Source organism: Lampris incognitus, chromosome 2 (assembly GCF_029633865.1).
Source record: "Lampris incognitus isolate fLamInc1 chromosome 2, fLamInc1.hap2, whole genome shotgun sequence".
Taxonomy (NCBI): Eukaryota; Metazoa; Chordata; class Actinopteri; order Lampriformes; family Lampridae; genus Lampris; species Lampris incognitus.
Genome location: NC_079212.1, coordinates 8371542 through 8398358, shown reverse-complemented (window position 1 = coordinate 8398358; position 26817 = coordinate 8371542). Strand labels below are relative to the sequence as shown.

At 47.3% G+C, this 26817-nt stretch overlaps 1 protein-coding gene across 2 annotated transcripts; it reads left to right on the top strand.

Moving 5' to 3' along the window:
• Window positions 1-417: 417 nt before the first annotated feature.
• Window positions 418-26333, top strand: bgnb (biglycan b). 2 transcript variants are annotated; one of them, XM_056273754.1, is made up of 8 exons: window positions 418-449; window positions 13643-13910; window positions 20215-20327; window positions 22228-22441; window positions 22625-22735; window positions 24095-24188; window positions 24753-24891; window positions 25026-26333. In XM_056273754.1, exons 2-8 carry the CDS (start codon window positions 13655-13657, stop codon window positions 25221-25223), a joined length of 1125 nt encoding a protein of 374 aa, XP_056129729.1. In that variant the 5' UTR covers window positions 418-449; window positions 13643-13654; the 3' UTR covers window positions 25224-26333. The 2 variants fall into 2 exon arrangements, with proteins under 2 accessions (XP_056129729.1, XP_056129731.1); XM_056273756.1 differs by lacking the exon at window positions 418-449 and adding an exon at window positions 5284-5411.
• Window positions 26334-26817: the final 484 nt, after the last annotated feature.

Genomic DNA, 26817 nt, shown 5'->3' with positions numbered 1-26817 from the left:
CCCCCCACACACACACACAAAATGTTGTGTTCCCACACCATAAATAAGGGTGCAGTTTCCCCTCTAAATAAATAGTCACAGTTGACAAACATAGACAGATAGACACAGAACAAACACATAAACACCTCTCTCTCTCTCTCTCTCTCTCTCTCTCTCTCTCTCTCTCTCTCTCTCTCTCTCTCTCTCTCTCTCTCTCTCTCTGTCTGTTAGTAGTTTCGCTCAGCCCCACTCACTCCACCGTACCTCCAAGACAAACACAGCATGCGGGGTGGAAATGGCCGTCCGTCCCTCGGCCACCCGCGGCCTTTCAAAGCGGAGTTACCGTCACAGCTCCGGCTGAAACCCCGCCGGGGCTGTTTTCCCCTCAGACCGGATGTTTGGCGGTTCGCAGTATAACTGGAAGGAGAAGAGAGGAATTCTTACAGAGGCGCACACCGAGGCCGGATAAGGTGGTTATTACAGGCAGAAAACAAGGCTGCCTGTTTGTGGGCTGTAGTTTTTAACCTTACCGACGTGTCGCATTTCCCGTCGCCCTGCTCCTCATTCCTGTCTGATGACAGACCAGTCCGGTCTTGTTTGGCTGCCTCTTGTCTCCTTCTCATTCACCATGCCCGACACCTCCTTCTTTCTCTCCTCTGTAACCCTCCATCCATTCCTGGATCTCCTCGCATCCCGCGGGTTGGCCCAAAGAGAGAAAATGGCCTGCAGCGAAAATCGAGGCCTTCGCCACCGACAGTGCACCGGCCGTGTTACGTAAGGGATTCCGGTTGCCTCCGCGAAGCGTGTTATGACCCTTTAACACACATCTTGGAGTGGATTATCCCGCTTATGCCACGCTCACTTACCGAAGGATTGAAAAAATACCGGCGTTCGCTTTTTGTGTTGAACGTTTGGGACTCAGAGTACAAAGGTTTTGAAGAAAAAGGCTAGCCGCTAAGCTAAAGCTTCAAATGTTTACTGGGCTAGCTGCTGATTCAGCGTGTTGCTGTGGTTACAGAGAAAATTGTGTCGCTATGGTTACATAGAGGCTTGGTCTCCAGTGTATGAATTTAGAACGGTGATTAAACTTGACCTGAACTACGTGTGTATTATACGGTTTTAACGCGCACCCTCTAGCCAATCAGAGACCAGTATTCCCTGTGACCAAGGTTATAAAACCGCATTGTTAAAATTCTTTAACGCATTCTTTGGAATGGCTTTCCCCTCGTATACCATTTTCACTAACCGAAGAATTAAAAGCATTCACTGTTTTTTTGGAACATTTTGCGCATACCCTCCAACCAATCAGAAGCCAGTATCCTCTGTGACCAAACGGTTTTAATACACACCCTCCAGCCAATCAGAAGCCAGTATCCTCTGTGACCACTGTAAAAGACATAATAAACCCGTTTCAGTGCAAGTTCGAGTACAACTTTACTTTATTGTCATATGTATTTAGAATGCAGTGGAATTCTAGTGCTCTGGCTCTCTATGCCTTAACACAAGGGACACACGGACAAAGAACACAGGGACATGCCACCCCCCTCAAAAAAACCCCAAAACCAAACAAACATATGTCTATGTATACAGTGAATTCATACATTACATACACAATATACATTACACAATAATGCAACGATGTAAGATGTTTGTGTTTTGTGTGTGCCTGGTCGCTTGCTGTCCATCTGGCCCGGCTGAGGCCGCTGCTGGCGTTTTCTCTGCAGCACGGTATAATTTTGCAGCTATTTTGATGTCGATGTACCGACTGCAGTGGCCTCTATATATACTTCCTCGCCAGGCCCACTTCAAGCCAGTACCCTTTGTTTATATGTCCTTGAAATAATGACTTTTATGTAAATGCAGAAAATAGCCCTCTCAGTGTTTGCATGGATTGCGCCGGTCGTGTCAGAGCTCACTGAATTCCCCCAATAGACTGCTGGTGTTGTGTGCCATTTGTTTTAAACTGGCTGGATACTGTAAATATTTCCTTAACATTTTACCTTGTTTACTTACTTAAACATCTGTAGAGGTCGAGACTTGGTGTATTATTGTGTCGTGGAGATTGTTGGAGGTGGTCAAGGCTAAGTGTTGAATTGATGATTGTGTATATAGAGTTTATTTCACTGCCAAACTGTTTATTCACCAGCCCAGCATATACATTGTGATGTACATACTCTGCCTAGCCCCACACTTTCTCTCTCTCATTCTGTGTGAACCACAGCACTGAAAGTGCCTACTGTTGTTTTTATAACACTGTTTTTGTTGATTTGAAGATGTTTATCCTCCGTGGTCAGGCTGGAGACCAACAACACCTTATCCCAACCATTGTAACGGGTTGGGATAAGGTGTTAGGATCAGTAGAGGAGAACCCAGATGCAGGCAATGGATTTAAGTAACATTAAAAGGGGTTTGTTGTAGGAATAAAGGGGAATGAGGATGGCAGGCAAGGTAGAGAAGCGATGGTGGATGGCAGAGCTGAACTGGATGGTGGTTAGCAGAGTTGAGCTGAGTAGGACCGGCGGGCGAGGGAGTGAGTGTGGCTGCCTGAGGATAAGCTCGGGGTTTTAGTAAGCAAGCCGGCAAGGTAGGGATCCTGGAAGCACAAGGAAACACGGTAAATCCAGGTAACGCAAGCATCACGAGGACCAACTATGAATATGCTACTGCAGAGCGGCCGAGTGCGACCGGCTACCAGTGTAGTTGAAACAATGATCTGGTGTTGAGTGGATGGAGAATCGGAATAGATACACTGTTGAGTTGATGGAGGAAAGGTGTGAAGGCTGGGCAGGTGAGGTGAATGAGCCACAATAAGGAGGGAGCCAGATACTACCAGGGAAGGAAGCCACGCCCACACTACATATACACACAGAGACAGACGCGGGGAAACAGGAGACACAAGGGAAAAAGGGAAATTCCTGGGATACATCTCAAGTCTCTTAAGTGCATCCACCTTTCCCTCACTTGGGTCTTCTCCTTGTGTCTTAGTCCCTCCCACCAGGGATGCATGGAGAGACGCAAGAAGGGAGAAGAAACGAGGAAATGTGTTTTTAGAGAACTGAGACATCCTTTCCTCTGATGTGTCATGTGTCCGTTCCTGATGATGGTGGCACAGATTTATTGGGTTGTGGATGAAATAAACATTAGGTTCCCCATTTTGCATGACATATCAAAGCAGAAAAAAATGGGTTCTTACACTTGTGCTGTTTCTTCACCACCTCATTCAGATGTACCAGATGTGTGGGGTGGAGTAATTATACGTCATGGCATTAAACTGAAAGTCTTCCGGGAAGGCTGCTCTAGTTTTTCCTCACTCATGGCTCCTCACAAATCCCTCCTCACTCCTCAGAGTAGAAATAAGAGCTTTGGGAAAGCCTTCAAAATGATGGACCAGAACTACTTCCGGTTCAAGTGAGGATCAAGGACCAAGAAAATATCAAATAAGAGACTTAAGATATACCCATGGCAACACAAGAGAAATAACTGGAGGCACGACTGGGGCCATGACAGTACACCCCCCTCCCTCCAGGTGAACCACAAGGCTTGTCAGGGTGGTCTCTATGGAAGTCCCAGATGAGGGAGGGGTCCAAGATGAGCTGGCAGGATATCCAACTGCATTCTTCTGGGCCATATACCTCCCGGTCTACCGGATACTGGTACCCATGGCCTTGGCAGCATACATCCAACAGCTGCCAGACAGTGTAAACCAGGTGGTCATCGATGATCCTGGTGGGTAGAGGGGGAACAGACAGAGGGCACAATGGACTGATAGAAGCTGGTTGCAGGTGGGTGACAAGGAAAGTGGGATGAATTCTTTTGGAGGGAGGCAACTTGAGTTTGACAGCAGAGGGATTGATGACACAGGCTATCTCATAACGTCCAACGTATCAGGATGTTAGTTTTCTGGATTCTGTTTGTAAAGGAAGATCATTGGAAGAAAGCTGAATGAACTCTCAGACCTGACTGGTAGTTGGGTGTTGGAAGGTCAGCAATACGCTGGTTTTGGTCGGCGGAGCAGAGCAGAGTAGGCATCCTTCCATACCTTGTGACAGCGGCGAAGATGGGCCTGAGCCAAGGCTAAAGCAATTTCATCCTCTTGAGCAGGAAAAAGAGGCGGCTGGTAACCCAGAGAGCATTCAAAGGGTGACATGCCTATGGCAGCACAGGGCAAGATTATGAGCGTATTCAATCCATGGAAGATGATTACTCCAGGAAAAGGAGTTCCAAGCAATGACACAATGAAGTGCAGCTCCCAGGTCCTGGTTGACCCACTCAATCCGTCCATTGATCTGGGGTTGGTAACCTGATGAGAGACTCACAGATGCTCTGAGAGCCTGACAGCATGCCTTCCATACCTGGGATATGAATTGTGGTCCACAGTCAGAGACGATGTCAGATGGGATCCCGTGGAGTCGGACAATGTTGTGGACCAGGATGTTGGTTTCTGAGGCTGTGAGGAGTTTAGGTAGGGGCATGAAATGTGCAGCCTTGGAAAATCTGTCTACAATGGTGAGTATGATGGTAACACCATCATACTCAACAGGTGGACGTCCAGTTACAAAGTTGAGGCCAACGTGGCTACATGGTTGACTTGGGACTGGAAGGGGGTGGAGTAGGCTAGTGGATAGCTGTTGAGATGGCTTACTGTGAGCACACAGTGCAAGCGAGCAAGAAGTCACAGGTGTCAGTGTCCATGGAAGCCCACCAGAAAAATTCAGTTTCAGAAGGGACAATGTTCAGCTGATACCAGGATGACAGGCAAAACGGGAGGTGTGAGCCAATTGAAGGAACTGTGAGCGTACAGAATCAGGCACAAAAAGACAGTTATCAGGGCCATTTCCTGAGTCTGGTTGGGTTCATTGGGCTTCCTTGATGAGGGATTAAATTTCCCAAGTCACTGCGGCCACAACGCATGACAAGGGAAGGAATGGTGTCTGGTTTGGCTGGATTGTTGTCGGGGACAAACTGTCGGGAGAGGGCATCAGGCTTGGTGTTTCTGGAACTGGGTCAGTAAGTGAGAGTGAAACTAAATGGTCCGAAGAACAGTTCTCAACGGGCTCGATGGGAATTGAGTCATTTGGTAGTCTGGATGTAGGCCAGGTTCTTGTGATTCATCCAAACGATAAATGGATGTTCTGCTCCCTCCTCCCTTCCAGAGCGAGCTTGACTGTGAGCAGTCCCTGTTCCCAACATCATAGTTCCGCTCAGCAGGGGACAATCAGTGGGAGGAGAATGCACAGGGGTGGAGTTTCTGATCAGAAGCTGAGCTCTTGGAAAGAACAGCTCTAACCCCTGTATCTGAAGCATCAACTTCCATGATGAACTGACATGAAGAGTATGGTTGGACGAGGACAGGTGCTGATGTAAAGCATCTCTTTAGCTCGGTGAAGGCAGCATCTGTCTCAGGGATCCAGAAAAAGGGGTTAGCTGAAGAGGTGAGTTGGGTAAAAGGTGCAGCCACATAGCTGTAGTCTCTGATGAGAACATTCACAGACATCGCCGATGAACCTTCTGTAAAAGTTAGCAAAGCCCTGTAACTGCTGGAGTTGTTTTAGGGATGTGGGTATGGGCCACTCTGCCACTGACTGAATCTGTCTGGGATCCATCTCCACCTGCCCACTCTCAATGATGTATCCTAGAACCAACAGAGTTGACATGGAATTCACATTTTCCAGCTTTAGCAAACAGTTTGTGCTCCAGTAGTCTTTTGAGAACTTGCGTCACATGCTGGGTGTGTTCCTCCATGTTCTGGGAGAAGATAAGGATATCATCTAGATAAACAAAAACTGATTGGTTCAGAAGCTCATGAAGGATGTCGTTGACAAGAGCCTGAAAGACAGCGGGGGGAATGGTTAATCTGAAGGGTATGACTAAATACTCAAAGTGGCCAAGAGGGATATTAAAGTTAGTTTTCTATTCATCTCCTTCTTTGATTCGAACCAGGTGGTAGGTGTTTCTGTTGTCTAGTTTGAAGAAGATGGTGGCTACCTGGAGTGGTTCAAAAGCATAATTTATCAGAGGAAATTTGTTTTTAACAGTCATGTTATTTAAATCACGGTAGTCAATGCAGGGGTGCAATGAATGGTCTTGCTTGGTGACAAAGAAAAACCTGCACCAACAGGGGAGGATGATGGCCTTATGATACCTATGGCCAAAGAATCATGAATGTAAGTCTCATGGCTTCTCTCTCAGGGTGAGACAGGTTGAACAGGTGGCTGGAAGGCAAAGGAGCTCCTGGGAGTAGATCAATGATGCAATCATAAGGGCGATGTGGGGGGGGGGGGCTCGCTGCTTACTAAAAAATTCTCCCAGGTCATGGTAAACGGAGGGAATAGATAACAGGTCTGGAGGTTCAGTGTTCGATGAGGGAGCAGCGGCCCCTGCTGGGGCTAGGGCAGATTTCAGACAAGATGAATGACAAAAAGAGCTCCAGCTCTGAACTTTATTGGTGGACCAGTCAATTTCGGGATTATTTAGTAACTAGGTTTGGTTGAGGACCAAGGGAGTATAAGGGGAACAGATGATGTGGAATTGGGTGGACTCAATAATTGCCAGATAGGATGAGGTGCACGGGGTCAGTCACGCGAGTTGCTCGAGCGAGGAACTTTCAATCTAGGGCATGGACATCAAGGGGAACGTTAAGTGGTTGAATGGATATGCTGGCCTGGGAAACAAGGTTGGCATCAAGGCAGTTTTCATCAGCTCCTGACTCCACCAAGACACACAGTGGAAGAGACTGTTGGTTCCACATAAGTGTGACGTCAAGCTGCATTCTGGACCGGGGAATGGATGTGGAGGTGGTGTTACTTACAAGAATTCCCACTCTTACCGGTGAGCCTCCTCTTTTGGATGAGGGGGGGGCAGGAGGTTAGGAAATGGCCGGCTTGGCCACAGTAAATGCACAAACTTGCTTTCATCCTCCAGGGGCGTCAGCCAGTGAGAGGTGAGCTCTACCCAGTTGCATGGGTTCCTCAGCCTCAGCTGGGAAGAGGGAGAAAGTAGAACTAAGAAGTGCATGGAGGCTTGGGGAAGGACCTGGGCTAGTACTCACGAGAGGTGGATGGGATGAGCAAGAGAAGAGATAAGATGGAGGACAGCTAGTTTTCTCTCTACGTTGCTCAGAAAGATGATTATCCAACTTAATTGCTAGGGAGATTAAGGTGTCTAAGCTGCCCCCGAGTTATCCCTAGCTGTTAACTCATCTTTAACTGAATCACATAGCCTGCTGAGAAACAGCCCCTGAAGTGAAGCATCATTCCAAGCTGAATCTGCATCTATGGTCCTAAACTCGATTGAATATTCAGCTACTCCGTGGTAGCCCCGACGCTGTAATAGGAGGCATTTGGTAGCGTCCCTATCATTAACAGGATGGGAAAAAAACTTTTCATTTCAGAGATAAAGCTAAGGTAAGAGGAGCTACCAGGTGACTGGCTACCCCACAGCTGATGCCCAGGCTAAAGCATTCCCCTTAAGTAAACCCATGATAAAAAGGAAACAAACGACAAGGATAAGGAGCGTGGGGCATAGTTTCCCCTTTTCTTTCCGTCAAGGAACAAGTGAGGTGCGCTCTTACTGGAAACATTGGGCCCAGGTTTTTCCAATAAACAAAGACCCGACCCCACCTACTGGGGATCTGCAACACAAAACAAAAACTAGCAGCCAGCCCAACAGCCAAAAGAGGTTGGATCATCACAAGGGTTGTTGCTTGAACACTGGGTCAGAAAAGACCTGCATGTCCCCAGATTTTCAGCGTAGTGCTCCGACGCTGGGATGTGAGGTTCTCTGGGCTGGAGAGCTAGCTGGGCTGAAGGTTGTACTGGAACAGGGGGGCTAGCTGAGGCTTAGCGGGCTGGAAAGGAAAGATGTAAGGAAACCTGGTTGACATGAATTCCAACCTGGTCCACATTGGCCAAGAGTGACGAGGGTTTCCACGACATCGCAAGGGACCTGGTTGTGTTGTCCCATGAGGGCATCCTGGGTGGCAAGAGCTTGGCGGAGGTGGTCTAAGTATGATGGGTCCATTCTGGCCAGATCATTATGTTGTGATCAGTAGAGGCGGACCCAAATGCAGACAATGGAATTAAGTAACATAAAAAGGGGTTTATTGTAGGAACAAAGGGGAGTGATGATGGCAGGAAAGGCAGAAGAGGTAGAGAGGCGATGGCAGAGCTGAGCTGGATGGTGGTTAGGAGAATTGAGCTGAGCAAGACAGGCGGACGAGGGAATTGAGTGTGGCTGGCTGAAGATAAGCTCGATGGTTTAGTAAGCAAGCACGCAGGCTAGGGATCCTGGAAGCATAAGGAAACAGTAAATACAGGTTATGCAAACAACACTAGGAATAACTGAATATGCTATTGCAGAGTGGCTACGAGTGAGACATTGCTACTATTGCTACCATAGTTGAAACAATGATGTGGCGGTGAGCAGATGGAAAACCAGAGTAGGTATACTTTTGAGTATTTCTGTGCATGTGACAAATAAAGTACTTGAACTTGAGTTGATGGAGGGCAGGTATGCGAGCTAGGCAGGTGAGGTAAATCAGCCGCTATCAGGAGGGAGCCGGAGAGTACCAGGGAGGGAAGCCACGCCCACACCACATACAAACACAGAGACAGACGGGAAAACAGAAGACAGAGAGAGAAAGGGAAACACAAGGGAAATAAATGGAGGCACGGCCAGGGCCGTAACATAAGGAGCATCACCTCCACAATAAAACTTCATAGGACCCCTTCAGAGTCTTCGGGTTTTCGGTTGAAACTCGCAGGAGCTGTGAATGTTCAACGCCACCAGGAAGTCAACCGGACCTGAGTCCCAACTACTACTACTACTACTACTTTCGGCTGCTCCCGTTAGGGGGCGCCACAGTGGATCATTCGTTTCCATTTCTTCCTGTCTTCTGCGTCTTCCTCTGTCACACCAGCCACCTGCATGTCTTCCCTCACCACATCCATAAACCTCCTCTTTGGCCTTCCTCTTTTCCTCTTTCCTGTCAGCTCCATATTCAGCATCCTTCTCCCAATATACCCAGCATCTCTCCTCCACACATGTCCAAGCCATCTAAATCTTGCCTCTCTTGCTTTGTGTCCAAACCGTCCAACTTGAGCGGTCCCTCTAATATAATCATTCCTAATCCTGTCCCTCTTCCTCACTCCCAGTGAAAATCTTAGCATCTTCAACTCTGCCACCTCCAGCTCCTCCTCCTGTCTTTTCATCAGTGCCACTGTCTCCAAACCATATAACATAGCTGGTCTCACAACCATCTTGTAAACCTTCCCTTTAATTCTTGCTGGTACCCTTCTGTCACACATCACTCCTGACACTCTTCTCCACTCTGCCTGCGCTCTCTTCTTCACCTCTCTACTGCACTCCCCGTTACTTTGGACAGTTGACCCCAAGTATTTAAACTCATATGCCTTCGTCACCTCCATTCCTTGCATCCTGACCATTCCACTGTCCTCCCTCTCATTCACGCATAGGTATTCCATCTTGCTCCTACTGACTTTCATTCCTCTTCTCTCCAGTGCATACCTCCACCTCTCCAGGCTCTCCTCCACCTGCACCCTACTCTTGCTACAGATCACAATGTCCTCTGCGAACATCACAGTCCACGGAGACTCTTGCCTGATCTTGTCCGTCAACCTGTCCATCACCGTTACAAACAAGAAAGGGCTCAGAGCCGATCCTTGATGTAATCCCACCTCCACCTTGAACCCATCTGTCATTCCAACCGCACACCTCACCACTGTCACACTTCCCTCGTACGTATCCTGCACCACTCCTACATACTTCTCTGCAACTCCCGACTTCCTCATACAATACCACACCTCCTCTCTCGGCACCCTGTCGTGTGCTTTCTCTAAATCCACAAAGACACAATGTAACTCCTTCTGGCCTTCTCTATACTTCTCCATCAACATTCTCAAAGCAAACATCACATCTGTGGTGCTCTTTCATGGCATGAAACCATACTGCTGCTCGCCAATCGTCACCTCTCCTCCTCTTAACCTAGCTTCTATTACTCTTTCCCATATCTTCATGCTGTGGCTGATCAACTTTATACCTCAGTAGTTGTTACAGTTCTGCACATCGCCCTTGTTCTTGAAAATCGGTACCAGTATGCTTCTTCTCCACTCCTCAGGCATCCTCTCACTTTCCAAGATTGTTAAACAGTCTAGTTAAAAACCCCACTGTCATCTCTCCTAGATATCTCCATGCCTCCACAATATGCGGACATGAGCCCAAACCGAGATGGAAAAAGTTGTGCTAGTTTTTAAATAATGTGCAGCTTTGTTTTTTTTCTTTTAACTTTGGAATAGGATCAATACACAAATTCAAAATACACACACACACACACACACACACACATACACACACACACACACACACACACACACACACACACACACACACACACACACACACACACACACACACACACACACACACACACACACACAGATAAGACCCTTTTCCCACTGGCCAAAAAACCCCGCTAACATCCGCCTTTTTACATTGACCAAGGCGGACATTAGCGGGTTTTTTGCGGGGTTTTTTGGCCAGTGGGAAATATAGACCAAATTTCGACAAAGACACATACATACACACAAATATTGACACACAAAGACATACACAATGTACATTTACACAGAGTTTGAAGCGCATGTTCCTAGTGTTGATGAAGATGATGAGTGGGAGATATTTCAGTTTCTTATTGAGACACACTTAAGAATACCAAACACAAAGCACAATCCTAAATGGAAGGATCTGGACACCCCCCCCCCCCACGCTTTCTCCTCTTCTCCCTCCTTAACTGTCACTTGCTCCACGCGACTGAAATCTAACAAAGACCTGGTCATGTATGTTAGAACTGGATCGTCACGCTTCTCTAGATGGCCACATTTGCATTAGCATGCTATCCAAGGCTTCGCAGACCTCTGCAGGATTAGGACAGTGAGGATCAGACAGGGATTAACATGACAGGGTTAGAGATTAGGGTTTGAGGTTAGCCCAGGGTCTGTTGTGATATTGTGGTCTTCACTTCATAGGATTAATCACAGGCTAAGGGTCATGATATGCTACTGTGCTATGCTACTGGATTAAATGGTCAGGTCACAGGTCTCCCTTCCAGGAATTCAGAGTTGTGTTTAGCGGGATTGGTGGCAGCGGTCAAGGTTGTCGTGTGTCCGGTTAAATCGGTCCATGTGGAAGACACACAAAACCTACACACACACACACTCACAAAATTTTCTGCTGACCTCAACTGGCACAGTTATGACATCATGAATTCTGTCTCTTGACTCACCTACAGACAGACACACACACATGCACACATACACACACTGAAACACAGATGTGTGTGCCCACGCCATAAACAAGGGTGCAGTTTCCCCTCTAAATGAATGGTCACTGTGTCTGCTTATTAGGTTTTGATGAAAGTTTTCCACTGCTGAAGTGCTTTCCTCTACAGTATCTGAGTGGCAAGTAAGCAGACTCTTTCTTTCTTTCTTTCTTTCTTACTTACTTACTTTCTTTCTTCCCTTTTTTCCTGGGAATGGACATGGTGAAAATGAGGGCAGACGATGACGTTTCGTCTCAGTGGTTTAAAATGTGATTTTCATCTCCAGTTGGTTCATGGTGTACCAGGGGTGTATGGAGACCTTCTCTCCTACTGGACTCAGCATTCCGGGCTGTGCCAATTCCCCTTCATTAATAAAGGGTGGATTTTTTTCATGTCCTTTTGGTTTTCTGTTCCATCTGTCAGTCACAACCCACTTACATCTCCACCAGCCATCTTTCCTCCTAAATGCACAGCTGTTTAATTTGGTTTATTTTACTGTATTTAAAACATCCAGTACTCCTCTTTTATGTCTGTGAGCAAGTCCAGAGGTGAGAAATACAGACATCTGTGTTTGTGTGATGACGTGATGCTCATCTTAGACACTAACAATACACTGCACCTTACGGATCTTTTTTCAGCAGTGGAATATCACCTTGTGGACAACACACACACACACACACACACACGCACACACACAATAATCACAACACAGATGTACATTCGTGAGCGCAATTTATGTGAACTCATCTTACCTTGTCTCATTATTTTATTTTGTCCTAACTTACTCATCTTATCTCAATTTATTTATTTTATCCTGTCTTTGTGTACCTTAATTTATTCATCCCGTCTCACCTTAACTTGTCTCATCTTAGCTTATTTATCTTAATCCTATCTCGTCTTAACTCATTTATCTTATCTAAGGTCATCTTAACTTGTTTATTTTATCTTCTCTTATCACATTTTATAATTTTCAGAATTACAGACATTAGTATGTTAGGATGGGGGGAGCCCAGTCTGGATTCCTGCCGGTTACACCGGGTGTGCCGCAGGGATCCATTCTGGGTTCTGTCCTGTTCGCCATTCATATCTATGAAATTGTCTCTTCCCTGCATGGTTGCCAAATTCATCTCTATGCAGACAATGCTATTTTGTACTATAGGGCTGATTCTGTTCAATTAGCCATCGAGAAACTGCAGCTCTCCTTTCATGCATTGCAACATTATCTTATTAATCTCAAACTGACACTTAATGCAAATAAAATGAAATTCATGGTTTTCTCGCGATCCAAAAACATAGACTACTGTAATCTGCATATCTCTACTGTGAATGGTACAAATATTGAAACAGTTACAAAATACATGTATCTCAGTATCTGGCTTAACGACAGATTTACATTTAAATACCACATTAGGAACCTTGTTGGCAAATTACGACAAATGGTTGGCTTTTTATACAGAAATAAAACCAGCTTTCCTTTGACTTGTAGGGAGAGGATTGTTGAATAAACGTTCCTTTCCATTCTGAATTACTACTACTACTTTCGGCTGCTCCCGTTAGGAGTCGCCACAGCGGATCATTCGTTTCCATTTCTTCCTTTCAGTTCTGAATTATGGAGACGCAATTTACAGACACGCTGCTGCTTCCACACTTAGGCCCTTAGAATCTGTTCACTACTCAGTAATAAACCTTCAGTAATAAATCCTAAGGTTTATTACTGGTGATAGCCACAATACTCACCACTGTATCCTCTATGATGAGGCCGGTTTGTATTCTCTGACTGAGAGATGCAATAAACATTGGCATCTGCATGTCTATAAAGCCCTGGTAGGAAAATTACCATCACGTATCACATCTATGTTGCATTGGAACCTTGGTCCACTTTTAACTCGTTCCAGTGACTGGCTGCTTCTTCAGGTCTGATCTTGGAAAGACTGCTTTTAAAATTACCCAATTTCCCCTCGGGGATGAATGAAGGATTCTGATTCTGATTCTGATTCTGATTTAGTGTTAGTGCAGCAGACTCATGGAATCTTTTGCAGCGTGACCTAAAACTGAATATTCTTATACTTATTGGACACTTTAGGAATGTAACCATCCATCTACCTCTAATTGTTTTAACTGATTTTGCTGTTGATTTGTATGGTTGTATGCCCTGTGGTAACTATTTTAACTGATTTTGTCTGTTGATCTTGTTCATTTTCCACGGTGTAATCTCGGCATAACCGTAAATGAGGGTCACCCCCAGTGATCTCTCTGAGAATCTTGAATAAAGGTGAAATTGAATTCAATAATTGTAACTTATCTCATATTATCTTAACTTTCCTCCAGGTTAAGTGGACGATGTTGCCTGCTTGCTGTCTGGTTATGTTGCTGTCTCTGGCCCGGCTGCCAACCTCGTTCTCGGCCCTGCCCTTTGAGCAGAAAGGCTTCTTGGACTTTGCCCTGGACAGTATGGACAGCGGTGGGATGATGACGATGATGATGAAGGATGAAGAGGAAGGCTCGGCCATAGAGGAGGAGCTCCACCTGCCCGGAGGACCCGTTTGCCCGTTTGGATGCCACTGCCAGCTTCGGGTGGTCCAGTGCTCCGACCTAGGTCTGCATGTGTGCATGAGCGAGAGAGAGAGAGAGAGAGAGAGAGAGAGAGAGAGAGAGAGAGAGAGAGAGAGAGCGATGCATGCATATGTCACTCAATCATTATTTCTGCATGTGCGTGTCCATGTCAGCGGATTTGTTGTGTGCAGAGTAGAAAAGAAACTTACCGAATCTGCTTTAAAGGGTGTGGAGGGATGGACTTTGTATTAGTCGAGGCTTGCGTGCCTTTCATAAGCTGGAGAACCGATGGCCCCTTTTTTTGGTTTATTATCTAAGAGAGGAATTTCCCCCTGAGGGATAAGGCTGGTGTATTTTGATAAGGAAATGCGTCTCTTTGAGGGATTTCATGTTCTTTGACTTACCGGGGTGTAGCGAGTGAGCAGAATATGAAGAGGAGAGGAGAGAGAGAAAAGAAAACAGAGAGATGGAGCAAGATGAGTGAAGTGTACTGAGGCAAAGAGAAAAAGAAAGGGAAGCGAGGGATTTCGAGGAGGAAAGAAGGAGTTAATTGAAGGCAGAAAGACAGAGGGAGATGGAGAGGACAGGAAGGGGGGTGAGGCAGTGATGGAAGGAGATGGATAGTTATTAATTTCCTCGCTGCCACTACTGAGCTGATTTTCATGTTTTAAAGACACGCACAGGAAGTTTTAGCAGGACGGAGGGACGGCGCGGGTTCAAGATGGAGGAAGGAATGCCCTTTGAAAAGAAGGGATACCAGCTGAGCATTTATACGTCCCGTACCTCGTTAGATGAGCCGATGACAATTCTGAATGTTCACCAGAAATGACTCGGAACGAGAAACTCAAGTACGTAGTGAGAATGAAGGGTTGCTCTTTCTTCCCTGTTCCTTTTGAAGAGATTGCGGAGGCACGTTGGGTTGACTGTTTTCTAGACTGGCTGCCTAGGAGGTACCTGTGCTGTAATCAGGCTTGATATGTGCCACCCACCCACTTGCGCACACAACTGTGCGTCTGCACACATAAACTCACATCAGTTCAAGGCCAAACACAAACATTGTGTTTTTAATTACAGAGCTCTTTAAGGGCATATTTTAACACAACACCTACGTAGTTTAAATGTGATGAAGGGGTAGATAATCCTTTATTTCATTTTATTCTATTTCATAAAGACTCACTGAAAAAGGCAGTAGAGCAAAACTCGTGTGTCTCTTTTATTCTCCTGTGTCGACTGAAATAAATAACAGGAGCATCATTTTGACCTTCGCTGGGAGTGATGAAGAAGGACAGGATCAGGGACGAGTATATTAGAGGGACGGCTCAGGTTGGACGGTTTGGAGACAAAGCAAGAGAGGCAAGATTGGGATGGTTTGGACATGTGTGGAGGAGAGATGCTGGGTATATTGGGAGAAGGATGCTGAATAAGGAGCTGCCAGGGAAGAGGAGAAGAGGAAGGCCAAAGAGGAGGTTTATGGATGTGGTGAGGGAGGACATGCAGGTGGCTGGTGTGACAGAGGAAGATGCAGAGGACAGGAAGAGGTGGAAATGGATGATCTGTCATGGCCACCCCTAACGGGAGCAGCTGAAAGTAGTAGTGGTAGTAGTAGTAGTAGTAGTAGTAGCAGTACTAGTAGTAGTAGTTGTAGATATTTTAAATGGACCTGTGTGCAACGCGTTCATCGTATACATTTCATTTTGTCCGGCCACTAATGCATGAATTTGTATATCCGTTGGTGGTACAGTGTTCATCTGTTCGGTATGGGTGCATGACGGAGATGGTGTTTCTAGAAATAAAGATCCCTCACAATGCATTCATTGGCTGTAGCTCTATAAGCTCCCCATGTTTAGCCATAATGGTTTTATTGAATCATCATTTCTCGCTGCCTCCGTATTTCCCTTGCCAGACTCCTTTACGGTGGGTAAATGTGGAAGCGTATAATTTGTGAAATGTCAGTGCTTATTTGGTCCAGATGTATTTTGGCTGTGGCGTCTGTCTCCTCTCAGTGTGCATCCCAGCTGGAAGCATTGAGCGGCGTAGTTATAGGAGGCGCTGGGCTTTAACGGGGGGCCATCTTGTCAGGCAGTGGTCGGAGATCGGGGGGGGGGGGGGGGGGATTTGTGGCGGAGGCGACCGAAGCGGCGCGGTTTGAGGTTTCACAGTTTTGGGGTTAAGGGGGATTCGGCTCTGGATCGGGGCGATGGAAAACGATTTTTAAGGTTTGTTTCGTTTGACCTGTATGTGTGTTCAGTTGTACTCACTTGTGGGCTATACTTCTAAAGCTATGGCAGTTACTTATCAGAGGTTTGGACTCGAGGCACATGACTTGGACTCGAGTCAGACACTTGACAAAATTGACTTGCATCTGGACTTGACTTTAACATCTGTGATTCGTGACTTGACTTGGACTTGAGCCTTTTGACTTGAAAGACTTGATACCTTCTCCAAGCCCAAAGATTAAAATGCTTTTAAAATTTGTGCAGCCAGGGGCGTCCGGGTAGCGTAGCGGTCTATTCCGTTGCCTACCGACACAGGGATCGCAGGTTTGAATCCCTGTGTTGCCTCCAGCTTGGTCGGGTGTCCCTACACCTGCGGGTGGGAAGCCGGGTGTGGGTGTAAAGACCACGGATGAGTAGAGTCATTTGCCAAGGGCTAGCGAGTCTACTCAAATATTATGCAGCCAATCAACTCTTCATTTCCGTAATTAGAGATCCACTTTGAATCAATTCCCAATTCCTAATCAATTCCTAAAGACCAGCATTCATGATTTGCATAAATTTAGTATAATTAATTATGACTGTGTTGTTAAAATTTTGAAATAGCATTAAATTTGATGAAGCGAGCATAATGACTTGGGTAGGAATTGAAACTCGAAGTTTAGGACTCTGGACTTGACTTGGAACTTCAGTGCCATGAGTTGAGACTTAGTTGGGACTTGGAAAACAATGACTTGGTCCCTACCCTGTTATGTAGGGACTAGGAGGTACTCATGCAGCACTGGTGCGGTCGAAGTGTTAACCGTGCAGAAATAAATCAGCTTTGGAGCGTTAAGTACTGATGTGCGAGTCCTAGTCCTCTGATCCATGCTTGATTTCTTTGACTCTGCACCTGACGTTTCGTTTTTGTGTGTGCGTCTGTGTGCGTGTTTGGGACACTATTAACACAATCAACATACGGTAGCATTCACTAGGTCGTCCTGTATTACAGAAAGCTGATTTCTGTGTACGCTGTCATTTAAATCTGCTTTATACATGTGCTAATGAAAAACGTACCTCGATTCTTGACAAACCCCTTCTGAGAAGATGTCTTCTGTCCTCTAAAAACGCGGTCTCACAATGTCACGTCTGGAAATACGACAAAGTTTTGGCCACCTGACTCTTTGCCACCCAGCCCCCTATTGTACCAGGTGCGTCCAAAGTGACTGGAGGGAGACGTAAGCAGAACGGCAGGCCGAGGTTCCTCTGAGGTTTTCGGTGCCGCCTGGTGACACGGAGGGGTGGGGCGCAGTATACAGCCAAAAAGCCTTATATATCTAAACTTAACTTTCAATAGACAGCTCTGGTTAGAGTCCTTCTGGGTCAGATGTGGTCCGTGTTTAGACCGGTTCCAAGTGGGGAACCGGTCTGGTCCCTGGCCCTACCAGCAGGACGGGCTGATGAGTCATGGTTGTGGTCCAGATGAGGTCGGCGTCCGGTAGAGGTTTGCTTACCCCGGTCTGTCCACAGTCATTCGCAGGGCTGTGTGATGTGGCCTTGTTAATGGTGGGTGGATGTTGCGTTAGTCATGGTCAGCGCCTTTTTTTCAGAAGTAATCTCATTTTTCCAGAAGTATCTCCGAGCAGACAGACGGGACAGGTGTACGTTTTGCCCTGTTCACATTCTCTTCGTTCCCTCTTACCAGTAGAGATGCACTGATGTCACGTTTCCACCACCGATACCGATTCCCAGTTTGAATCGTTTAGGTGTTCGGCCGATACCGAGTACTGATCCGATCGATTACTTTTGCAGAACTTTGCAGACTTAGAGCATTAGTCTGGGTCATTTGGGCAAAAATAACTGAGATAAAATCAGCTTTTTGTACCATTAAAGAAATACTGATTTGATTTTGATATACTTTAACGATCCCCGTAGGGAAATTGCGCTCTGCGTTTAACCCTCCGCAGGCCTCCGTGTGCTAAAAACGCAGTAACTCAAGCCATCTTGCTTTTATTTATGATATGTTAGTCATGGCTTTTGGTATCAGAATTTAGTCTTGGGGAACCTTTCTCCCCCCCCCACCCCCTTTCCTCCCCAATTGCACTTAGCCAGTTACCCAACTCTTCAAGCCGTCCCGGTCGCTGCTCCGCCCCCTCTGCCGATCTGGGGAGGGCTGCAGACTACCACATGCCTCCTCCCATACATGTGGAGTCACCAGTCGCTTCCTTTCACCTGACGGTGAGGAGTTTCACCGGGGGACGTAGCGCGTGGGAGGATCACGCTATTCCCCCCAGTTCCCCCTCCTCCCTGAAGAGACACCCCGGCTGACCAGAGGAGGCGCCAGTGCAGCGACCAGGACGCCCGACCAAGCCAGAGGTAACATGGGGATTCGAACCGGAGAGCCCCGTGTTGGTAGGCAGTGGAATAGACCACTACACTACCCAGATGCCCTCGGGGAACATTTCTGATACCGATGCTCCATTTTTCACCCGGTATCGACCCGACATGCGACACCCCGTATCGGTTTTAGTTTGTTTCAGTTTCGTTTATTTTAGACGAGTTTAGTCGACCCTTCAAAACGCACCACTCAACGATGCGTTCACTTAAAATCAGCAAGGACGACACAAAAAAGTCGCAGACTTGTTTCCGTCGTGGCCCTCGACGGCGATGCTCACGGAGGATGGCAGCAGACATCGGCGACGCGCCGCTGCACCGGCGCTGCTCGCCAGTAGGCGTGTCGCGGTGCAGCAGGATGGGCAGAACGCACCAGAGTTCTGACTGACTGATGGCCCCGTCCGCTTGTCACTTCGCTCACAGTAGCCGCATGAGGTGATTTACGGGTTCGTTTACCCACTCTTGATTCATTTCTTCCGGTGTGGCCGGTGCAGCGGCCGCCTGGTGTTGATGCTGTCAACCCCGACTGTTGCCGAGTTAGTAGGTTTTTGTATCGTGCAGAAGGCCAAACTTAAAACACGTATTCCCATGACAGCAGCACCGTCACCATTCACACGTCAACACACACTAGCCCTGTTTCTTCTGTGTGTGTGTGTTTGTGTGTGTGTGTGTGTGTGTGTGTGTGTGTGTGTGGGTGAGGGTGTCAGGGCTGACTCCTTTAATTTGATGTGTGATTTTGTTGATGTTTTTATGTCACATCCTTCGGGACTTGTGTCAAACTGAAACCAGCTGGAAAACATCTGGTGTCCCCATGTGGCGTGAGGGAATGTGTGTGTGTGTGTGTGTGTGTGTGTGTGTGTGTGTGTGTGTGTGTGTGTGTGTGTGGGTGCCCGGTTCAGTGACTACCCAGTAATGCACTGTATACTTGAATGCTCGGCCTCAGTATTTGACCTCCATGGTCGTTTCTATGAAAGCCTCTACTTTTGAACTAAATGGAGACCAGTACTGCTCATTTAACAGTGTGTGGTACTCTTTTTATAAAATAGACAGTAATCATTTATTTCTTTTGGTGCAGGTCTGACTAAGTTGCTTTCTAAGGACGTTTCCAAACCGATCTTTAGCGTGCTGGGGCACATTCAAGTACTCGCATGCTGACGTTAGACGGGGACCGTTTCTTCTTTTTTTTCCCATTTGGCTTGTTTTATGCACCCCACAGCACTTTGTAGACTTCCTTTGAATGAAAAGTACATTACAAATAAAATGTATTACTGTCGTTGGGATCACCGGTTCGAATCCCCGCGTTACCTCCGGCTCGGTCCGGCGTCCCTACAGACACAATTGGCCGTGTCTTGCAGGTGGGAAGCCAGATGTGGGTTATGTGTCCTGGTCGCTGCAACTAGCGCCTCCTCTGGTGGGTCGGGGTGCCTGTTCAAGGAGGAGGGGGAACTTGGGGGAATAGCGTGATCCGCCCACGCGCTACGTCCCCCCGGTGAAACTCCTCACCGTCAGGTGAAAAGAAGCGGCTGGCGACTCCACATGTATGGGAGGAGGCATGTGGTAGTCTGCAGCCCTCCTCGGGTCGGCAGAGGGGGCGGAGCAGCGACCGGGACGGCTCGGAGGAGTGGGGTAATTGGCCCAGCACAATTGGGGAGAAAAAGGGGGGGGGGGTTAAATTTTGAAAAAAAAGGTGCGTTACAAATCAAATGTATCAGCGTTCTTATAACTCATGACTTCCTTCTGTGTTTGTTCATCGGTCCTCAGGTTTAACCGAGGTGCCGAAGAACATCCCCCCAGACACCAAGTTCCTGGACCTGCAGAACAACCGCATCACCGAGCTGAAAGAGAACGACTTCAGAGGCCTGTCCAACCTTTACGTAAGAGACACACTGCACCATAACGTGATGCTGAGCCGTGCTTCACACACACAACATGTGTACACAATTTATTTGTCGTTCCCTACATGCCAACATCCTGTCATGTGAACATGACGCATGTCAATGCAACGGTGAACGAGGACGTAGTTGAAGACATCCGCCCACATCTGCTTTAACCACCATTTACACCAGCCTCCCGGATCCTTACCATGACCTTAACCGCACCAAACCCAAACGTACACTTAACCGTCTCTAATCTAATACCCAAACAGAACCGTTTCTGGGCGGCACGGTGGCCCAGCGGTTACCGCCGTCGCCTCGTAGCAAGAAGGTCAGGTCAGGTCAAGTCAGTTTTATTTGTACAGCCCAGTATCACAACTTACAAATTTGCCTCAGGGGGCTTTACCGCAACACAACATCCTGTCCTTAGACCCTCACACTGGATAAGGAACAACTCCCTAAAAAAAAAAAACAGGGAGACGAAATAGGGAGAAACCTCAGGGAGAGCAACAGAGGAGGGATCTCTCTTTCCCGAGACGGACAACGTGCAACGGGTGTTGTGTTTACACAATTTACAATCCTGGGTTCGAACCCCGGGGTTGTCCAACCTCGGGGGTCGTCCTCCGGGTGGAGTTTGCATGTTCTCCCCGTGTCTGCGGTGGGGTTTCTCCGGGTGCTCTGGTTTCCCCCACCATCAAAAAGACACGCATGTTAGGGTTAATACTGCTGTCTGTGCCCCAGACCGAGGCATGGCAAGACAAACTGGAGTTGGTCCCCGGGCACTGCACGGCGGCTGCACACTGCTCCTAGCTACACAGCTAGGATGGATTAAATGCAGAGCATGACTTTTCCCACAGGGATTAATGAAGTATATCAAAATCAAAATTCAAAAACATTTCTACATTTATCCCTAAACTTAAAAAAACTCTAATCTCACAGTATTGAAGTGAATTATCAGAGCACATGTCATCCATTACATCCTCATTCATCATTACATTGAGCTGTAATGAGTGCATGTGACAGAACGTGATGTGATCTGCTGACGTAGTATCCCGAGGTCAGATGTATGGAGTGGTGTAGTGGTGTAGTCACGTCTGGCCCTCTGAGACTGGTTGACATACATTGTGTTCATTTCACAAGACGTTGGCAAGAAAAACGTACTTTGGAGACTGGAAATAAGTCCTGTATGAAAGCTTCGGGTTGCCTGAAGTGAAACTGGCTCCACTAAGCTAGCTTACATTGGCTCCTCAAAGCTAGCTTACATTGGCTCGACTCCGCTAGCTTACGTTGGCCTGACTAGTGTGAAACATCATTACATCTCGCCGTTTCCTGAGGACTTAAGAAGTCTCCTCACTTTGCACATTTCACATGTTCCCTCCTCCCCTGCTCCCTCTGAGATGTTTAATTGCATTAAATCCTGCGCTCAAAGACAAATAGGAACTTTCTCGCTCACATCCTCTCCTCTCAGACCGGAAAAAAGCTTTGCTCACTCCTGACCCGCGTTCAAGGGAGCCGACCAAGGGAAATATTGAGGCTGGCAGGGCAGGGAGCCCCTGACATGACATTATACAATGACATCTTTATTAAGGCTCCTTTACCTCCGCCTCCATCTGTCTCCATCCGTCAGCCATGCGGGGCAGGTGGAGCGTTGGCCCGCTGAGTGACGGCGCTGCCGTGGACTTTTACTGGATCTGTTTCATTTAGTCAGACACTCTGTCTTTTGAGAGCTAGACGAACCACACACAGAGACGCACACACACAAAGAGCTCTTGTTGACTCTGCTTGTATAGTTAGTGTGTACTTTTCTTTTTGCACCGCTCAAATGAAATGGATGTTGAGTTGACGCATTCTCCACGTCTCCGTCTCCGTTTTCCTTTCTTTTTTTCTTTTTTCCTCTCAGGCTCTGTCTCTGGTGAATAACAGGATCTCCAAAGTCCACCCTCAGGCCTTCGCCCCCCTCAGGCACATCCAGAAACTCTACTTCTCCAGGAACCATCTGACTGCCATCCCCAAGAACCTGCCGCAGTCGCTGGTGGAGCTGCGGATCCACGACAACCGCATCAAGAATGTGGCGGAGGGCGCGTTCTCTGGACTCACCAACATGAACTGCATAGGTCTGACATGTCGATGACACGACACGCACAAACACACGCACACTTTGCTAAACCACAATTCTGCAGAGTTCACCGCTGCCTTCGCCTTGCGTGTCCCATTGACGCTCACTCCTGTAAACTGAAATGAAGAAAAATACATGTTAATCTTCGGACAAATCACACGTGTATCCCTCTGTCTTCCAGAGATGGGAGGGAACCCGATCCAGAACAGCGGGTTTGAGCCTGGAGCCTTCAAGGGACTCAAACTCAATTATCTTCGCATATCTGAGGCCAAACTCACCGGTGTGCCTAAAGGTAAAACGTTAAGTCTCTGGCTAACACACGAAATTACCTTACTGGAGTCATCACTTAATCATCTTCAGACAGTTTCAAGTAAATAGCAGGTCTCAAGCCAAGCTACCCTCATCACAGAGGACCCGCTCACCCCCTCCACCACCTCTTTCAACTGCTCCCATCAGGTTGCCGCTATAAAAACCCCTTGCCGAGAAAAACACTTACAGAACTTCTTCATTCCAACCGCCATTGGCAATACTCTGCCTTACTTACACCACCATTACGTGCTCATTGTTTCCTCCATTATCTGTTTTATCTTAATCTCCACTACCATGCCTGCAATTCCTTATGTGTTTTTGTCTTCTGTCCGGATTTTATTGACTGAGCGGTTGTTGCGGCCCTGAATATGTTGGGTTTCTTTTTAAATGTATGTCTAACTCAGCCAATCACGTCACAGACAGGTGTCTGTCGCTTGGTGATGGACAGTAATTGAAAATGCTTCACCATCCATTAGACGTTTTCAGAGGAGGCAACAGTGTGCAAAACAACATTTGTCTCGTCTCAGTGTGGATTTGGCCACTTTCATGTTGACACCGCATTTAAAGCTGAACGGTGGGTCTGTTTCCATTCATGATTTCATCTGAGCAGATGTAAAGTATTGTAACCTACGAAAAGACTCACCGGCCGAGCGTCAGGGGGTCGGCCCCCTTTAGTCGAGCGGTTAGCGATGTCGCCTTGTGGTGCAGTACAACCCGGGATCGAATCCCGCAGTGGGCGGAAATATGCTCGGTCACAGTACCTTGTTAGACCTCACTGACTATGTTTACAAAACGTATGGCCTTCAGAGATATTCGGAAAGTCATAATGTGTGACATTAGGGAGACTACAGTGGTTAAATTACACGGCTCAGCCAGAGTTCAGCGCAGCGGCTTTAAGAGGACACTTCCAGTCAGAATTGTCCCTCGGCGTGACGTTTCACCGGAAACGATCAACCCAGAGTTTAAGGCCGCCCATGCCGAGCGTAAGGTAGCCTCCTGTTGGGCAACCAAAGCCTCTGGCAAGAAAGGGGCGGGGCCAGCAGTATTGTCAGCCAATCAGAGTAGTGCCTCGTGAATAATGGTATAATTATGTTAATGAGCCTGTTTCATATACAGGTAGATGTGGAAACCGAATGCCTTTTGGTGAATACCAAATGCCGGATGTGTTTCCCAGGCACAGTGGTCATACCAGTTTGTCAGAAAGTATGAAAGTATCCCCTACCCCTTTAACTGATGGAAGAAAAGGAAAACTTCTACTAATAAGCAGCTCTAAGACGGTGGATAATAGAGCGAGTTAGGTTTTTAGCCTTGCCATGAGCTGGTTGTGATGTCTGTCTCTCAGACCTCCCGGAGAGCCTCCACGAGCTCCATCTGGACCACAACGAGATCCAGGCTGTGGAACTGGAAGACCTGAGCCACTACAAGAACCTGTTCAGGTACACGTAGACCGCCAACCTCGCTATACAACTGACCCCATCCACCCTGAGGGCTTTCGTTAAAAAGAGAGAATTACCCTTGTGGGTGTGTTTTTTATGAATACACGTCCCCAGTCAGCAACGCCACTCAGGGGTGATGCAGAGAACTACAAGGGCAGACAACCAAAAGAAAGGAGAATAATATTGAAATCATACAGTCACACACACACACACACACACACACACACACACACACACACACACACACACACACACACACCATGTATTCCAGTAATTAGTGATGGTTTGTTACTGTGATATTTGTGTACACATGGATGTGTGTGTTAATAAGCCGTGTTGATACATATTATTAGGGTGTGTTATGTTTTTGTATATTTTGGATACTGATTATTTCTTGTATCGGTGTATGATGCGGTACCGCACTCACATTGGTTTTGGTTGTCTCGTAAAGCGTATGTGGGCTTAGCATCTTATGAGGTAATAAAAGAAATTCAGATTCATTCAAATTCAATTCGCACGTCGTCTCTCGTTTCCTTTTTCCCCTCCGTCTCCCGCTGTCTTCAGGTTGGGCCTGGGCTACAACCACATCCGTAACATAGAGAATGGCAGTCTGGCCTTCCTCCCACGACTGAGAGAGCTTCATCTGGAGAACAACCGCCTCACCCGCGTCCCTAAAGAGCTCCCGGAGATGAAGTACCTGCAGGTGAGGCTGCTTTAGGCTCACGGTGCCTCTGTGCCGTGGTGCATCGCTCCACGTTGCAGAGTGTTCAGTGCAGATTGCAAGATCTGAAATGGCACGCTGGAGTTTTACATGCATGTGCCTCCTCTTACACGCAGGTGGTGTACCTCCACTCCAACAACATCAACCAGGTGGGGGTGAACGACTTCTGCCCTCGGGGCTTCGGGATGAAGAGGACATTCTACAATGGCATCAGCCTCTTCGCCAACCCCGTCAAATACTGGGAGGTGCAGCCCGCCACCTTCCGCTGCGTCACTGACCGGCTGGCCATCCAGTTTGGCAACTACAAAAAGTAGAGAGGAGGAGAGAGAGAGAGAGAGAGAGAGAGAGAGAGAGAGAGAGGAGGAGATGGAGGTGGGGATGAGGAAAGAGGAGGGAAAGAGAGGCGCACGAGGGGGAGGATGGAGAAGGGATGGGTGGAGGGAAGGAAGTTAAAAAAGATGAGGGAGGTGATAATTATAACTGACTAGATCAAATTTGATAAACAAAAAAAAAAACTTTTCCCCCTATTTTTCGGATAGAGAGAGCGGGAGGGAGAAGGTGAGCGGAGGGATGAGGTACAAAGGGAGGTGACGAATAACCACCACCCAGAAGTTGATGAGGAATGGAAAGCATTGCGTTTACTCCATCTGACGTGTTAGATTACGGCCACCCGGAAGAGAAACGCAGGGGGAGACTATCTGAGAGAAAAGTCTTCCCCCTGCCAAAATACGCATACATGAACCACACGTGTCGACAACGTGTGCAGCGTTTCATTCCATTTTGTTTTTAACACAATAGTTCTTATTGTGATACTAGTAGATTTTGTTTTATTATCGTTTTTAGTGAAGATTTTACAGGTAGACACCGGAGATACCGCACTCTTTGTACGACTTTCTGCATTACTTTCCCTTCTTTTCTGGCCCCAAGTCATTTGGGGTTAAATTCTGTGATCGGTGTACTGTATGTCCATTATAAATTATTAGCCCCAGACTCGGGGCCATCCTCTATATGTGTTTTTAAGCCTCACAGCAGAAACTAAAGTTGAAGCCACATTTCCAATTCATTAACGTGTTCTGTAACCGGGCGCCACTCATCCGTAGGAGGCGCTTCTAAAAGTCTTTGTAAAGGGACAAAAGTATCCGTCACCTTTGCCCGTTATTCTGAGGAAACCAAACCGCCGGCCTGCCTGAATATGGAATCTTGTCTTTAAGCCTGTACTTACTATTATACTGTCTGTATGGTAATTTAGTAGAGTCCCTCGAGGGGACGTGGAGGTAGTGTGGGGCTTGCCCCGCGTATAGAAAACACAGTAGCGCGCTTTGCCTTGAACCTCTGAAGGCGGTGTGCTCACACAAAGAGGGGCCACAGCAATATAGTAGTGTCTGATGCATTGTTTTGCACATCTTCTGTTACGCTTTACTCGCTTGGTGGGTCATGTGGGGTGGGGTGGGGGGGGGTGGGTGGGGCGGGGGGATTAGCCTGTTTTGCCGTGGGGGTAAGCCTATATGGCACCACTTTAGCCATAAATATTCTGTTTTACATCTGTCTTGTAATCTGAGAAGCTACTGCTGCATGTGAATAAAGAGATTTTTTTTTTGTTGTAAGTCTGCCGCATCAAGCCACAGATAAAGTGATGCCCTAGGGTTGGATGTTGTGTGACAAATAAAGGAGGAATTCAACAGTGACCGTGGATGAGTGTCATCATGAAAACGAGAAAATGGGCGAAAACGCACGCGCGCACGTGCACGAACGGGGCTGGGGGGGGGGGTCACGAGGCCGTTGCAAGAATGGCCAGAGGTCAGTTTGTGTGGTGTACCAGGGTGAGAGTTGTGTGTCTGTACACAGCAGCACACTTACGCGTTGTGTTCATAAAGGGTTGCAGTTTTTGGGGCCATGTCAGCTCGTTCG